At 47.6% G+C, this 17,625-nt stretch overlaps 1 protein-coding gene across 1 annotated transcript; it reads right to left on the bottom strand.

Moving 5' to 3' along the window:
* Positions 1-595: 595 nt before the first annotated feature.
* On the bottom strand, positions 596-17,567 carry NOSIP (nitric oxide synthase interacting protein). Its single transcript, XM_079119511.1, has 9 exons — positions 17,429-17,567; positions 5,030-5,100; positions 4,394-4,499; positions 3,062-3,143; positions 1,685-1,844; positions 1,480-1,598; positions 1,183-1,370; positions 984-1,092; positions 596-706 (listed from the first exon to the last, which is right to left on the bottom strand). Exons 2-9 carry the CDS (start codon positions 5,097-5,099, stop codon positions 635-637), a joined length of 906 nt encoding a protein of 301 aa, XP_078975637.1. The 5' UTR covers position 5,100; positions 17,429-17,567; the 3' UTR covers positions 596-634.
* Between the last annotated feature and the right edge of the window lie 58 nt (positions 17,568-17,625).

Raw genomic sequence — 17,625 nt, forward strand, 5'->3', positions numbered from 1 at the left:
TCTAGATGGGGGCCCTTTGCACGCGGGCTCTCGCTCCCTCTTACAGGGCTTTGTCTCCTTTCAACATCAGCAACCTTCTCAGGAAGACTCTTCCCGCACATTGCCTGTGCTCTAAACCTGGCAGAAGCTGGGGTGGGGGGGGGATCCTGACAAAGGACACCAGGGGATTTCTATGTGGCTTACTAAAGTGGCGCCCTCACTTGGTTCCAGCTCGGATTCCAACTTCTGGCCACCACTACCAATTTTAATGTTATGCATTTGCATCCAATTCGGAATTTGCTCTTTTTGTTTGTGGTACTGGGGACTGAACCCAGGGTGCTCTAGCACTGAGCTACATCCCCAGCCCTTTTTATTTTTTGAGACAGGGCCTAAGCTGCCAGTTGGCCTTGAACTTGCAATCCTCCTGCCTCAGCCTCCCGAGAAGCTGGGATTATAAACTGCGCAGCCCCCGGGGCTTGGGAAGTCATTGTGACAAAACATGCAATACTCTTAGCCGGCAGGTTTCAAACTCGAGTATTTCCAGGGGTAGGCGGTGGGAGTGCTGCCCGCCAGGCCTGCTTCCCCAAGTGCCCCTGATGCAAACGAAGACCGCGTGTCATGTGCACCCAGCGCTTTATTAGGTTTCCCACCCGCGCTAGGCCTGCATCACAGGCCGGGACTTCTCCGCCTGCAGCTTCACTCCAGAGCCGGCGAAGCCTGTACCACCCTGAAAAAGGTGGGGAGAAGGGTCAGGTGGAAGTAGCTCGGGTTAACCACAGGGCTCCAGGTGGCACTGGAGTTCCTAAATCGATGAAGGCGAAGTGCAGTCGGCTAGGAGACTGGGCGTGGGGGGGCCAGGGACCAAGGAGCCTGGACTGCAGAAGGCAGTGGAGGAATGGGTGGAGTTCCAAGGCAGGGAGGGGTGTGTGGGAAGGTGGGGGCGGGACCGGAAAGCAGGCCCGGAGGTGGTGGGAAGGGAGGGGAAGCAGGGGTAGTCTGCTCACCCGCTGGAGCACGATGATGTCACGCTCTGTGAGCTTGTCTCCATTCACCGGGTCCACCATGTCCTTCCGAATCAGCTTCTCCACACACTCAAGGGTGACCACTGCCCCACTGCAGGGAGGGTGCATAGGTCAGCCCCAGAGAGCCACGCCACCTAAGCCTGCTCTACCCCGTCCCGCCCCTCCCAGCCAGGAGACTCACGAGGGCCTCAGCACAGCACACGGTGTGGCATTGCTCAGGCTGTCACGGGTCACCGCGCACACGTAGCGCTCACTGCGCGTGATGAGCCCCACGCGGTCCACCGAGTCATCGAGTGGTGTGAAGCGCACAGGCGTCAGGTCCGACATGCGCAGAGGCTTCCCTGACATGGGGCAGGTCACGATGCGTGACTGCGGGACGGAGGTAGGCAGGGTTAGCGGGGGAGGGGCTGGTGCAGGTGGAGAGATGGCAGGGAACCTGTGATGGGGTGGGGCCCTCCGCCACACTGAGGGAGCTCACTGGCTTCTCCAGTTTGGTGGCCTTGGCCTCGGGAGTCAGCGACGGGATCCAGAAGCTGGGTAAGGCTTTGTCCTTATCCTTGCTTGGGGGACCCACGCTGGGCCCAGGTTGGGTATCATCTGTGGGGTCAGGCAGAGGCTCGAATGGGCACCCTCGGAAGCACTTGGCGTAGGGCCCCTCACCACTTGCAAGCCCTCTCCGTCACCTGGGCCCGTCCCTGCCACGGCCTTGGACGTGAAGGGGTTGAGGGGCCGGCTCACGATGGCTGCCTCCTTTTCCAGGAAGCCCCGCACTTGGTCCTGTGCTGCTGCTCGCTGCAGCTTTTTCTGCTCCTCTCGCTTGGCACCCCTCTGCTTCTCATAGGCCTAATGACAAGAGGGCAGGGCATCAAGCATCAGGTATTCGAAGGTCACCCTGGGGAGTGGCTGTCCCATTTCACAGTGAGTAAACTGAGACCTGCACAGTGGCCACGCTGGCAGAGGCCATTCCCTAAAGGTTAGCGACTGCCCGCGGGCACTTTAGAGTGGGCTGTCCTGTATTGCACCATAGCCCTATCTTTGTCACCTCAGTGGCCTGCTGGGACTGCTCCAGGCCTCAAGCCTGTTTCTTTCTTTCTTGTTTTGTTTTTGGTACTATGGATTGAACCCAAAGGTGCTCTACCATTGAGCTACATCCCCAGTCCTTTTTATTTTCCTATTTTGAGACAAGGTCCAAGTTGTCCAGGCTGGCCTTGAACTCGTGGTCCTCTACCTCAGTCTCCAGAATCACTGCAATTAAAACGATGGTGCCTGGTACCAGCAGGGCTTTCAATGTGGTCACCATAAGGGAACTCCTGGTCAGACAGTGGGCTGTGTGGGGACATGGGTGTGGAGGGAGCCATTTGAGACAGAAAGTTCCACAAGGGAACTGGGAACACAGCTCAGTGGTACTGTATGTTCAGCATGGACAGCATGAATCTGACTCTCAGTATTTCTTGAGCCCCAGAAAAAAAGGCAGCGGGAGGAAGGGGACAGGCTCACTGTGCCTCAAACATGGGGATCAAAGTGGCTGTGTCTATGGAAGCTGGCCCTGGCTCTCTGCTTTGAAAATTCCATCTGTGTGCATCCCCAGGCCCTCTGCAGGCTCCTCTGATTTGGCCCTGTCCACCTGTTTTACAGATGACAAAACCCAGGCCCAGAGAGAAAGGGTGACATGCACCCATTCAGCAAGTCTTCACCAAGCACCAAGAGCCGCAGTGGGAACAAACTTGCTCCTTGCCCCTGGGGCCTGGGTCTAGTGAGGGGTGTCAGCACACACAAGAAAGCACATGTAAATCTATAGCTGTGATGGGAGAAGAGGTGACCAGGCCAGACCCAGGAGGCTATGACTAGGGGAAGGTTACGAGTCCACAATGCCTGGGCTGAAATCCGGAGAGTAGGGAGGTTAACCAAGAGAATTGGGAGAGAAGCAGCGTACTGGGCAGAAGGGCAGCACAGGCAATGGCCCTGGGGTAGGAACTGAGGCCAGAGGGCCGAGTGGCTCTGCCGTGAGCCCTGGGTCAATAGCACCTGCACCCGTGTCCCCTGCTCCCCATCCCCATCACCTTCATCTGCCGGGCGATCTCCTTCTTCTGGTGCAGAATGTACTCCAGGATGGCCTCCCGCTCATACAAGTAGCCATCTGGGCTGCAGAGAGAGGGTGGGTGAGACATGGGGCCTGGCCCAGCCATATTGCCAAGGCCTAATAAGCACACGTCCAACTCAGCTCCCTGCCACGGGTACACGGACGGCTACAGGAAGCATCTCTCTCAGTGCTTGGCTCAGTTCAGCTCTCTGAGGTAAATTCTCTTTTTTTATGGTTCTGGGGGGTGAACTCAGGGCCCTGAGCACTGAGCGATGTCCCCAGTCCTTTTTTTTTTTTATTTTGAGATGGGGTCTTGTTAGGTTTCCCAGGCTGGCCTTGAACTTGTGATCCTCCTGCCTCAGTCCCACTGCGCCCAGCTTCTGAGGTAAATTCTCATGCTAGGCCCACGCTGCTCTCATTCTTGTGGCTTTGTAGCATGCTGTAGCATAGAGGGAAAAGTCTAGTGACATCGAGGGTGAACCCAGCAGGTTTGGGCTGTCCAAACCCTGTGAATTCCAAAGAGGACTAGTCTTTGTCAGCTCTGGGAGCTTCTCTAAGCTCCTACCACATCCTACCTAATAAGGGTATATTTATTCATCTGGGGACTGTGGGCCGTGGGGTGTCAGCTTGACCCTTCAGAGGGCTGGAGACCAAGGTCTGCCACCGGGCAATCAGTCATGTCTGTGTGACCGTGACCAACTGCCAATAAAAACTCTGGACACTGGCTCAGGTGAGCTTCCCCGGCTGGTGGTGCTCTGTGTTGTCACACACTGCTCGCTGGAGGCCTAGCACTGTCCTCCTAACTCGCGCAGGAGGCCTGGAAGTTGTCTGCTCACCCCAGGCCTATTCCTGTTGGTTGTGGCAGCCCACCACCTGATGGATGTGATCAGCTGTCACTGAGTCTAAGTTTTGTGAGTTCTGTTAGTTCCTTTAGGGAATAACTGAACCTAAAGGTGGCCTTGGGAACCCTGAGCAGCAATTGGCTCCCGCTGCTCTCTGTAAGAACTCACTGGACTCATACCTGATACCTGTCGCTTGCTGAAGCCACTGCCTTGCTGTCAGATGCAAGTGTAAGGACTGCACCACGAGCGCTCTGCTCGTGGGCCAGGCAACGTTCCAAGGTCATACACTTACATCCCATCATAAATCCATGACAGAGGGACAAGGGTCACACCCATGCCTCAGATGAACACTGGGGCACTGAGTGGTGATGTGGCTTGCCCAGGGCACCCTGGCTGTGCAGGCAGCCAGACTACACGTGCAGCCCCCTCTGCCTGGTTCCCTTACCCTCCCACCCTTGTCCCCAGCTCACGTCACCACGGGATCATGGCAGGGCTGCAAAGAGAGGCAGCAGCAGTCAAAGTCCTTCACAGCATCCCGGCTCAGTCGAATGTTCTGGGTCCCATAGCCTGACGCCGCTGGGGATAGATTTGGGCAGTGATGGAGAGGCAGAGACAAGAGACATGCCCCTCCCTGATGCCAGAGGGAGAGAGTGCCACCAGAGAGTGGGGGCAGGAGGAAAGAGCAAAACAGGCTGGGCACCCTCATCTTTGCAAAGATTGTCAAGAGCTGTTCATCAGTGTCAGGCTGGGGTTGCACAAGTCACGGGAAAGTGCTGGTTCCCAGAGTGTGAGCCGAGCCCGTCACTGACAGCAGCTTGGGGGTGGGGCTCGTGCTGACTCCTGTGCTGTGCTGTGGCACAGTGCCTATACTGCTGTGTCTGTACCCTAACAGGTGACACCTCCCACAGCTGACGATTGGGAGGAACCCATAAATCCCCGTGAGGTGCGTGATGTGAGGTGCCACAGGGGGCACTGGACCAGGGGAGCTGTCACTCATGTGGTCATGACCATCAGGTGCCCGGGGGTGGGGTGCAGGACGCACAGAGACGAAACGAGGGGTGCAGACAGAGGGTGACGGAGACACACGCCTGCTCTCGGCTCAGCACCTGTGTCCTTCCTCTTCTCGTGGTAGGTGTAGACAGCCCCTGCTGTGCAGTTCTTGCCATGCCGAGTCATCCTGGGGACAGAAGGACAGCTGCAGGGCTGTGCTGAGCAGATGCTGCTCTCACACAGGCCTTTGTGGCGCTCAGGGCTGATTTTCCCCTAGGATGGGAAAGCTGGGGCAGCAGGGGGGAGGAGCCAGGGGTATGTGGTCACCATGCCTCCTCCAGGAAGCCCCCCAACACTACCTGAACTCGCCCTATAACCTTTAATGACAAAAGAATCATTTGTTTGGACATGGGAAGAGGTGCATACCAGATGGCCTGCTATGCCATTCAGTTTTAAAAAAGATATCAGGGGCTGGGGTTGTGGCTCAGGGGTAGAGCACCCACCTCCATGTGTGAGGCAGTGGGTTCAATTCTCAGCACCGCATATAAACAAATGAATAAAATAAATAAGGGTCTATCAACAACTAAAAATAAATAAACAAATAAATAAAAATAAAAAGACATCAGCCAGGTGCAGTGGCACACACCTGTAATACCAGCTAGTCGGGAGGTTGAAGCAAGAGGATCGCAAGTTCAAGGCCAGCCTCAGCAACTTAAGTACACCCTGTCTCAAAATAGAAACTTGAAAAAAAAAAATAAAATAAAATAAAAAGCGGGGGGGGGGGCGGGTAGACCTAGCTTTGATCTAAGTAGGTAGGGGTCCACTGCTGGTAAGCCCCTGCAGATCCACAAACCCACTCCACCTGCCTTCCACTCCCATCTGTGTGGTCCCAATTGTGGCCAAGGCATTTGTCCCAGTGCTTGACCCCAACAGTGTCCACCAGTCCACCAGCCAGTGGTGAATGGGTGGAGGTCGGCTGCTCTGAAAGCAGCTGGGACTGGGGCTCTGCCTCAGGAAGAGGGTGCTGAGCACCTCTTCATGTGCTTAGTAGTGATGGCTGGCTATATTTGGAGAGATGTCTATTAAGATCCTTTGTCCATTTTTATATTAGTATTTGCCTTTTATTATTTATTTATTTATTTATTTATTTATTTATTTATTTATTTATTTATTTATTTATAGTTGTCAAAGGACGTTTATTTTATTTATTTTTATGTAGTGCTGAAGATCGAACCCAGTGCCTCCTGCTTGTGAGGCAAGTGCTCTTCCACTGAGCCACAATCCAGCTGGGCTATTTACCTTTTTATTGCTGAACTATAAGATTTCTTGACATACATGATGAATACAAGTCCTTTGTTAGCTCTGATTTACAAATATTTTCTCTATTCTGTTGTCTTTTCAGCTTCTTGATGGTGTCAGACAAAAACAAGTTGTTTTTTTCTCCCCATACTGGAGATAGAACCTAGAGAGATGCTCTACCTTTGAGCTACATCCCAGCCATGTTTTATTTTTTATTTTGAGACAAGGTCTAACTAAGTTGCTCAGTTCAACCTCAAATTTGCAGTGTTCCTGCTTCAGTTTATAGAGTCATTGGGATTATAAGCATGTGCCTCTGTGCCTGGCAAATTTTTAATTTTTAAAAATATATTTATTTTATTTATTTATTTTTATGTGGTGCTAAGGATCCAACCCAGTGCCTCACCCATGCTAAGCAGGTGCCACAACCCCCGCCCCAAATTTTTATTTTTGATAAAGAACAACTTATCTAATTTTTTCTTTTGTTGCTTATGTTTTTGGTGGTGTATCTAAGAAGATGTTGCATGAGCCAAGATTATGCAGATTTATTCCTATATTTTCTTCCAGGAGTTTTGCAGATTTAGCTTTTACATTAGGTTTCTGTTCTATTTTGAGTTAATTTTGTACATGGTGTGAGGTAGGGAGCCCATTTTTAAGACGAGCTTCCCTGAGGCCCACAGAGGCTGAGCAGGCTTTAGCAAGACTCCCTGCTTAGTAAATTGCTCAACAAGCCAGCTCTGCAGCCTGAATGTTCTTTTAACCCTTAAAAGGATTTCATAAAATTATATTCATATCTAACCCATCTTTAATTTACCATCTAAAAGTTCTCCTGCTGGGCACAGTGGTGAATTCCTATAATCCCAGCATCTCGGGCAACTGAGGTAGGAGGATTCCAAGTTCAAAGCCAGGCTCAGCAATTTAGCAAGACCCTGTCTCAAAATAAAAAATAAAAAGGGCTGGGGATGTGGCTCAGTGGTTAAGTGCCTTTTGGTTCAATCCTTAGTAACCCCCCATAAAATAAATAAATAAAAATAAAAATTCTCCTAGCTTAGTTACAAAGAATGCAATTTTCAATACAATGTAAATTTTGACACTTCAAGGCTGGAGATGTAGCTGGATGGCAGAGTGCTTGCCTAGCATGCACCCAGCCCTCGGTTAAACCCTCAATGCCCCCAAAATGCTAAAATAAAATAAAACAAGCCAAACTAAAAAGACTATCTACTTTGCCTTTTATAAAAAAAAAAAAAAAAAAAAAAAAAAAATTTGAGTAGGAGCTGAGTACAGAAGCACACACCTGTAATCCCAGCAGCTCAGGAGGCTGAGGCAGGAGGATCGTATGTTCAAAGCCAGCCTCAGCAATTTAGTGAGGCTCTAAGCAACTTAGCAAGACCCTGTCTCAAAATAGAACAAAAACAAAGGGGAGGCCGGCTGGGGCTATAGCTCAGTGGCAGAGTGCTTGCCTAGGCACTAGGTTTGATCCTTAGCCCCACATAAAAATAAATAAAGGCATGTTGTCTTCCCACAACTACAAAAATAAATAAGAAAACAAGGGGGCGAGGATGTAGCTCAGTGGTAAATTACCCCTGGATTCCATTCCTAGTACAAAGAAAAAGGAAAAGAAAAAAATTACTTCTAGATCAGTAGTTCTCCAAGTGTGGTCCTAAGACCCCTGTGGTTCCTCAAGACATTTCTAGGGAGTCTGAGAGGCAAAACCCATAATAGGAATGAGACACTATTTGCCTTTTTCACTCTCATTCTCTTGAGTGTAGTATGGTGGAATTTTCCAGAAGCTATGTGAGGTGTGATCTTGCAATACTTGCTGCTGCAGGGAGAGTAGACTGGTACCACCACTTTGAAATTGAAATGTCAATACCTGTTAACGTCAAGCACATGCCAGCTCTACAAGCTAGCAAGTCCTCTCCTATCTCCCTCCAGAAGGGCATCTGTTTACCACAAGACACATCCTAGAGTACACTATTTGAAACTGCTCATAAACTAGAAAATACCCAAATGCTGGAGCACATGGGATAAAGGAACTGGGGCACAATCACAGAATGGGAACACCCAGCAGAGACAGCAAACAACCTAGTGTCATGGCTGAATCTCATAAATACCATGTGGGGAAGCCAGACACAAAGAAAATTTACTGTATGATTCTACAAATACGCAGTTCAAGAACTCACAAAAACAATTATGAACTGGTTGTGGTGGTACATGCCTGTAATCCCAGTGAGTTGGGAAGTTGAGGCAGGAGGACCGTGAGTGCAAGGTCAGCCTCAGCAACTTGGAGAGGCCCTAAGACCTTAGTGATACCCTGTCTCAAAATAAAAAATAAGAAGGGCTGGGGGTGTGACTCAGTGGTAAGCGCCCCTGGGTGCAATCCCTAATGCCAAAAAAAAAAAAAAAAAAAGTGATTTTGGCTTTAGAAACTGGGTTCCTCGGGGAAGCAGCAGTGGCTGGGAGGGGCCTCCAGGCAGCCCCATGAGGCCAGATGCTCTTTCTAGATCTGGCTGCAGGTGGCATGGGTGTGTTCACTTTGAAAAGCCACTGGACTGGATGTCTTCTGTACTTCCTTATAAATGTTCTAGAAAGACATTAACTGGGGGGAACCCTGCTCCTTTTTGGTGATCATTCTCAAGGGGCCCTTCAAGCATGTTCTCGTTCTGCATTACGTCTGCAATGTTGTCTTAACATGATTTAACACCTGTGGATGGACATGAATGTCTGCAACAAACAGTTTTGTATTCAATGTCATCTAGAACACACGCAAGGTTGCATTTAGGGTAAATTCTATCTATCCAGCTACCTACCTACCTTTGTGGTACCCAGGAATGCTTTACCTCTCAGTGACATCCCCAGATCATTTTATTTTTTAATTTTGAGACAGGTTTTCATAAAACTGCCGAGGCTGGGCTGGAATTTGTGATCTTCCTGCCTTAGCCTCCTAAGTATTTGAGATCACAGGCATGGGCCACCATGCCTAGCTCACTTAGGATAAGTTCTTAAAAGTGGAATCACAGGCTCAAAAGGCATGTGCATTTAAAATTTGACAAAATTTTGTTGCTGGTGTGCCTCAGCAGTAGAGGACTTACATATCATGTGTGATGCCCCAAGTTCCATCCCCAGAACCATAAATAAATAAATAAAATAGAAAATGGTAAGAATTTGCCCATCACTTTCCATGCAGACTGTCAGGCTAACACACCTCCCCGACCTTGACCCCCACACCTCCACCACCAGGCTTCCTGTGAACGCCCCCCCAAGCTGGGCCCTGTCAGTGCTATGGAAAATATGGCACCCAGGACAGCCTAGAAGACATCTGTAATGCCTCTAATCAACAAGGGACTCATATCTGGAACAATCAGTCCTACTATAAGGCACATGTTCTTAGAAATCACAATATGCAAAACTTGCAGTGGGAACCATAGAGATTGTGGGGTGTGGCACGGCATTTGGAAACTACCTGTGATGCTGAAACACACAGGGGCCTAGAAAGACGGAGGTGGGAGGTTTTACAGGTGTGATATGGTGAGGAAATCCATACAACCGTATATACAAAATCTGCATATAAATACATATTTATACAAAAAATATATATATCACACTTGACCTTGACAAAGGCCAAGTGGTTTGCTGTGGAAACAGGTCCTGGAAGGGGGCGTCCTGTGAGCTGCTGTGAGGTGGTAGAAGAGTGTTATCTGAAATCTGATGGAAAGTGGTAGTATAGCCGTGGATGGATGTGGTTCCTAACCTATGTAGGGAACTGAGGTGGTGGGAGATGTTTCTGGAAAATGTGTACACTCATTTCATCTGTGTGCAGTGTTCTGGATCCATGTAAGCAAACAGGGAAACTTGTTTTAGGCTCAAATTGCTCCTGATAGATCAACTGCAGTGAAATAAATTCATGTTTTCAAAATATTTTTATAGAAAAACTGACTATATATGGAACTTCAGCAAACTGATAGGAAAAAATTGGCTACCTCAACAGAAAAAATAAGCAAAGATATGAAGAAGCAGAAGGAACTCAAAGCCCAAGGAGCAGAAGAGGAGATGCTCAGGTACTCTAGTACACTACGAGGAGCTCTTACTGCACACCTATCAGCAGGCGGGCGGACCTCTGAAACCTGGGTAAGGCAGGCTTGGTGGGTTGTGGGAGGGGTCACAGGACTGCTGGGCGTGAGGGAGCGTGGACAGGACAGCCATACCCAAACACAGGCTGCTAGTGCTTTAGCAAAGGGCATGTGCTTCAGCTCTCAGTCACAAATGTCCCAAAGACATTCTCCGGCTATCCACAGGGGAGTAGAAATGAGGCTGTTCACAGCACTGCTGTTTACCCTGGAGGGGAGTTGAAAGTCACTGCATATCCTTCCCCAGGAGAATGGAGAGTGAAATGGAGACTGACCATTACAGGGGACTGGCAGGCCATGAACTGCAACTGGCAAGTACCAAGGGTGGGCATGAGAACACCAACCCAAAAAGAGCTCCACATTAGCTGGGTGCAGTGACGCACACCTGTAATCCCAGCGGCTCCAGGGACTGAGGCAGGAGGATCACGAGTTCAAAGCCAGTCTCAGCAAAAGCAAGGCGCTAAGCAACTCTGAGACTCTGTCTCTAAATAAAATACAAAATAGGGCTGGGATGTGGCTCAGTGGTTGACGCCCCTGAGTTCTAGTCCCAGTACCAAAACCAAAACAAAACCAAAAACAAAAAACAAAGGTTCCATATTATCTAGCCTTTCACATTCAAACCTGAAACACGAAGCTCTACCAGCTACAGAGCTCTCTCTCCCCCTATCGACAAGTTTTGGTTTTAGGAAAATTTACATAGATACAGATCCTCACAGTTTGTGTTTATGACAAATATGTGCGGTGTCTTCTAATCCACACTCCAATCGTGAGTGATCCACGGAACAACTCTCTCGACCCAAAGGCCCCTTCTCAGTGACTGTGCCCTCAAGGCGGCCATGGTGTTGTTTGCAGAACTGACCTTGATAGAATCCAACCTGACTCCAGCCCTGCCACCTGCCAGGCCTCTTTTCTGACTTCTCTAGCCCTAAGCCTCCCAGTAAGTGGTCACACGTGCCGTCTTCCCTTGCTTACATGCCACCCACTCCCCAGGCCCAGTCCCCTGGCTTCCACCCTAGCCTCCCCAACTGCCACTCATGAAGGTCGTGTTGACCTCATGGACAAATTCCCCGCTCTATTCTTAGTTGTCAACTGCCTTGGCCCTCTGCGGTATTTGGCACCGGGCACCCTGCTTTCCCAGAGATGAGCTGGCAGGGTGTCATGTGGCCAGGAACAGAGGTTTCTGTGTGGATGGGGAAATGTTCCCTCCATGAGGGGGAAGACACAAGAGAGGAGCCTTTTTAAATTTCACTGGTTGGGAATGAGAACGAGCACCAGGAACATGCTTGACCCCTGAACATGTGTCAACCCTTCAAGCTCCTGATGTCATCAATTATCTAACCTCAACCACCCAAAACAGGTCCCATCAGCATCTCTACTTTGCCAATGGCCACCTGAGGCTTAAAAGGGAAACCATTTGCCTAGGTCAGTGATTCTCAAAGTAAAGCCCAGGAACCACCGGGTCCCTAAGACATTTTCAGGGAGTCCACAAAACTTCTTTTTCATAATACTAAACATTACTTACCTTTATTTTCCTCATTCTCTCACATGCATACAATGGAGTTTTCCAGAGGTTGTGAGCTGTGTAAGAACATCATTGCTCTAGGGGCTAACTGAATGTGCTATGCCCCTTCTGTCTTGGGTTTTAAAAGGTCTTTTTCCTTCTTTCCCCCCAGGACTGAGGATTGAACCCAGGGGCACTCTATCACTGAGCTACCTCCCCAGTCCTTTTTATTTTTTATTTACAGATGAGGCGTTGCTAAGTTGTCCAGGATGGCCTCAAACTTAGGATCTTCCTGCCTTAGTCTCCAGAGTAAAAAAAGTTCTCTTTTCTTATGCTAACGAAAAGAAGCCAGGCACAAAAGGCCGTATATCGCACAATTTCATTGACAAAAAATGTCTAGAATAGGCCAAGTCAGAGACAGAAGGTAGATTAGTGGTGCCACAGGCTCGGGGGCAGGGAGAGGAATGCAGAGGCCTGCTGGTAGGCACAAGGTTTATTTTGGGGGTGATGTAAATGTTCTGGAAATAGCAAGTGGTACTGGGTATACAATTCAGTCAATACACTAAACCCACTGAAGAGGACATTTTAAGTGGGTAAATTCCGTGGTGTGTGCATTCTTTTCTTTCTGATACCAGGTATTTAACCCAGAGACACTGAACCACTGAGCTGTATCTCTATGTTTGAGACAGAGTCTTGCTAAATTGCTTAGGGCCTCGCTAACTTGCTGAGGCTGGCTTCAAACTTGTGATCTTCCTGCCTCAGCCCTGGGATTACAGGTGTGTGCTACTGTGCCTAGTATGGTGTGTGCACTCTTGCACCAGTAACTTTTTAAAATATCTATTTTAATTTCTGATGTGGCAAATATTGGTTGACACAACCCTCATAACCTGAAGCTCTCAGGAATCCTCCATGGCCATGGGTGGATGGGGCTGCCAGGCAGCAGGGCAGGATTCTGAAATACCAGAGTTTTCACACCTACATTATATGGTCTTCTCAGTCAGGCTAATTTCAAAATAGAAAACAGAACTACTGCCATCTGCTGTCACCAACATTTCAGAGGAAACATCCAAAGAGCAGGACACACATAACATCAGCTATTGTGTAGCATCACCCCCACTTTACAGGGAGGCCACAGGCACACAGAAGCCTCCAGCTGGAAGTGGCAGGGCTGGGATTCGAACCCAGGCAACTAGGCTCTGGGGCTGCCCTCTTAAACAGGTATGGTCCTCCAGGATGGTCCCATTCTAGAAAAAGGCTAACCTATTCCTTCCCTCACTCAGTTTTCAATATCCAGATTATATTCTACTCTTTCAGTACATCTCACTAATTCAGATGCTAAATTTTCAGTGGAGTTACTACTTTTTTTTTCTTTTTTCATTTTGGTACTGCGGGTTGAACCCAGGGGCGCTTAACCACTTAGCCACATTTCCAGCCCTTTTTATTTTTTATTTTGAGACAGGGTCTTGCTAAGTTGCTTAGGGCTTGCTAACTTGCTGGGGCTGGCTTTGAACTTGTGATCCTCCAGCCTCATACTCCAAGGTGCTGGGATCATAGGTGTGTGCAACCGCGCCCAGTTTCACTGAAAATACTTGGCCTATATTTAGATTTCAGGAAATTTAGATGTAAACATTGATTTCCACACCCTGGTTGTTCCAGACTTAAAAGTTTTTCAATAATTGAATCAAATATTGGGTGTTTAGATTTTAAATTAATTACAATCAAATAAAATTTAAAATTCAGCTCTTTGGTCAAATAGCCACATATCAAAGTGCTCCACAGCCTTACAGGACCAAGCGGATACTGTACTGCCACTGCGAACAGCACTGTCATAAGACAGAACCTGTTAAAGATATGCCCACAACACATACACACAGTAATAATTCCTTAACATCATCGCTTGTCCAGCTGGTGCTTGAATTGCTCTGATTATCTCCCAACAGTCTTTTCCTCCAGTTAGTTTGTCTGAATACCAAACCAGTGGCTCTTTAATTTTTCTGGTGGGGTCAGAAGTCCTTCCAGAACCTAAAGAACGCCATCGACTTTCTTTCAAGAATGCTGTGGACTAGATGGGTGCCCCAGTGAATGCCTATTAATCCCAGCTACTCTGGCAGGAGGATCACAAGTTTGAGGCCGGCCTGAGGAACTTAACAAGACTCTGTCTCAAAATAAAAAACACAAATGGCTGGGGATGTAGCTCAGTGGTACAGCACCCCTGGATTGAATTCTCAATGCCCGCCCCCAAAAAGTTTACAATTAAGTAATATAAAGACAATCCAACTATCTCTCACCCTGTACAAAACTTAACTCAAAATGGATCAAGGATCTAGGAATTAGACCTGAGACCCTTCACCAAATAGAAGAAAAAGTAGGCCTGAATCTCCATCACGTTGGCTTAGGACCAGACTTCCTTAACAAGATCCCCAAGAAGCGCAAGAAATAAAAGCAAGAATCAATAAATGGGATAGAGTCAAACTAAAAAGTTTTTTTCTCAGCACAGGAAACAATTAACAATGTGAAAAGAGAGCCTACAGAGTGGGAGAAAATCTTTTCCACATGCACTTCAGATAAAGCACTCATCTCCAAAATTTATAAAGAACTTAAAAAACTTTACACCAAAAATACAAAGAACCCAATCAATAAATGGACTAAGGAAATGGGCAGACACTTCACAGAAGAAGATATACAGGTGATCAACAAATATATGAAAAAGTGCTCATCATCCCTAGTAATTAGAGAAATGCAAATTAAAACTACCCTAAGATTTCATCTAACTCCAATTAGAATGGCTATTATCAAGAACACAAGCAATAATAAGTGTTGGCGTGGATGTGGGGAAAAAGGCACACTCATATATTGCTGGTGGAGTTGCAAATCGGTACAGCCACTCTACTCTGGAAAGCAGTATGGAGATTCCTCAGAAAGCTTGGAATGGACCCACCATTTGACCCAGCTATACCACTCCTCAGTTTATACCCAAAGGACTTAAAATCAGCATACTACAGAGATACAGCCACATCAATGTTCATAGCAGCTCAATTCACAACAGACAGATTGTGGAGCCAACCTAGATGCCCTTCAGTTGACGAATGGATAAAGAAACTGTGGTATATATACACAATGGAATATTACTCATCCATAAAGAAGAATACAATTATGGCATTTGCTGGTAAATGGATGAAACTGGAAGATATCATGCTAAGTAAAATAGACCAAGCCCAAAAAAACCAAAGGTTGAATATTTTCTCTGATAAGTGCATGACAATATATAATGATGGAGGGTGGCGGGGGAAGAGAAGAATGAAGGAACTTTGGATGGTGTAGAGGAAAAAGGGGTGGGAGGGGGTGGGGATGGAAAAACAGTAGAATGAAACAGACAGTAGTACCCTATGTATATGTATGATTACATGAATGGCGTGAATATACATTGTGTACAACTATAGAAATGAAAAGTCATACCCCATTTGTGTACAATGAATCAAATGTGTCTGTAAAATTAAAAAAAATTAATAATTAAAAAATACAAAAAAAGACAATCCAATTGTAAAATGGGCAAAGGATTAGAACAGATATTTCTCCAAAGAAAAGATACACAATGGCCGATATACACATGAAAAGATGCTTAATATCATTAGTCATGAAGCAATTACAACAAAAATCACACTGAGATACCAATTTATACCCCACTAGAATGAGTACAGCATAACCAAAATGATAGATAGTAGTAAGTGTTGATGAAAATGTGGAGAAACTGGAACCCTCACACATCTTGAAGGGAATGAAAAGGGGTGCAGCCACTTTGAAAGTCTGGTAGTTCCTCAGACTCTTAAACGGTCAGTGTTTAGCCCAGCAATTCCATTTCTAACAGAAGGGAAACATATATCCACATAGAAACTTGCACAAAAAATGTTGACAGCATCATTATTTATCATAGTCTCAAAGTGGAAACTCTATCAACTGATGGAGAAAATGTGGTCTATCCTTTCTAGTGAAATACTATTCAACCATAAAAAGACCAAAGTGCTGATCCGACACAGATAAGCCTTGAAATAGTATGCCAGGTAAAAGAAGCCAGTCACAAAAGAACACATATTGTATGCATTTAAGTGAATATGCAGATTAGGCAAATCCGTAGAGATGGAATGGAGATTAGTGGCTGCCTAAGGCGGGGTGGGGGTGGGATGGAAAGAACTGGGAGAGAATGCAGAATGACTGCTAAAGGTGTCGGGGTTCTTTCTGGGATGACAAAAATGTTCTAAAAATTGATATGGTGATGGTTGTACAACTCTGAACATGCTAAAAACCACTGAATTGTACACATTAAGTGGGTGAACTGTGCTACATGAATGATATTCCAGTAAAGCTGATTAAAACAAAACAAAAACAGATGGCTAGCAGGATTTGAGTTGGACCTGCAGACTGTAGTTAGCTGACTGCTGGATGGTGGAACAAGTGAAATGAAACTATAAAGAAGCAAAAAGAGCCAGGTGTGTCAGACGATGTGGTGCATCCCTGTCATCCCAGCGACTGGGGAGACTGGAGCAGAAGAATGGCAAGTTGGAAGCCAGCCTCAGCAACTTCGTAAGACTCTGTCTCACAATGAAATATGATGTAGTTCAGTGGTAGAGCACCCCTGGGTTCAGTCCTCAGTACAAAATAATAATAATGATAAAATTAATTATAAAAAAATACAAATTCTGTTGGTGGGATGACCGACAGAATAACTGACTCAGTTTCTTCAGTGAATTCTTTACACCAAGGGGGAAAAACCCAAAACGATGGAGTGGAGAGGGAGCTGGCTGTTCTACATTAAGAGAGATTTACGTCTGTCAAGGGGGCCCACACTTGTAATCCCAGTTACAGGGGAGGTTGACCGCGGAGAATCACCAAGTCAAAGGGCCACCTTCCACAACTTAGGAGATCCTGTCTCAAAATAAACACTAAAAGGGCTAGGGATGTAGCTCAGTGGTAGAGCACCCCTGGGTTGAATCGCTAGTAGTGCAAAAACAAACAAAATGATCTGAGAATGTAGTTCAGCGGTCGAGCGCCCCTGGATTCAGAACTGGGATGGGTTGGGGGGAACTTGAACATTTTCATTTTAAAACATTAAAACCGGACCCTTCGAGGCCCAATTCACACTGAATCGACAGCACAATCAGGATGCAAACCAAGGACTGTCTGATCCCAAAACTCCACAAAAGAAAATGTTAACCTCTATACCAACTCCGAGGTGGAAGGGGCTGTCAACCCCAGGGGGACTGCACAATTCACTACAGCACGTTCGCCCTCCTCATCCCAGTATGGGAAACTGGGGCCTCCTCCCTCGACTCCCACTCCTCAGAGGCCCAGGAATCCCGTGGGGACCTCCGACCCGTCGCCATCTATCGCCGAACTGCCCGAAAGAGGGCTGGCTACTTCCCGGGGATGCTGGGAGATGTAGTTCAGCCTCAAACTTGGGTCGTCCGGAGAGCTGTAGTTATGACTGACAGCGAATCGAGGATCCGAAATATTGCCCCTGTGTCCCTCAGGAACCCAGGGCTCTAGCCCGCGGCAATAACCGTAACAACACTATCCCTCCACCTACTGGAACTCACCTCACAAACGACGCCTCCTCGCTGGGTCGCTTCAACTGTGTCCCTACACTGGAAAGAAATGCTGTTTTCTCACTCGGTCCCACCTACTTCCGCCCGGCACTGGATACAGGAAGTACAGGTGCCCCTAGTCGCGGAGGTGCCTCCCTTGGCTGGGTAAGTCCTTTCTTCTTTTCTTCCTCCCTCCGGAAACGTCAGAG

Source organism: Sciurus vulgaris, assembly GCF_902686455.1.
Source record: "Sciurus vulgaris genome assembly, chromosome: 17".
In the NCBI taxonomy this organism is placed as follows: Eukaryota; Metazoa; Chordata; class Mammalia; order Rodentia; family Sciuridae; genus Sciurus; species Sciurus vulgaris.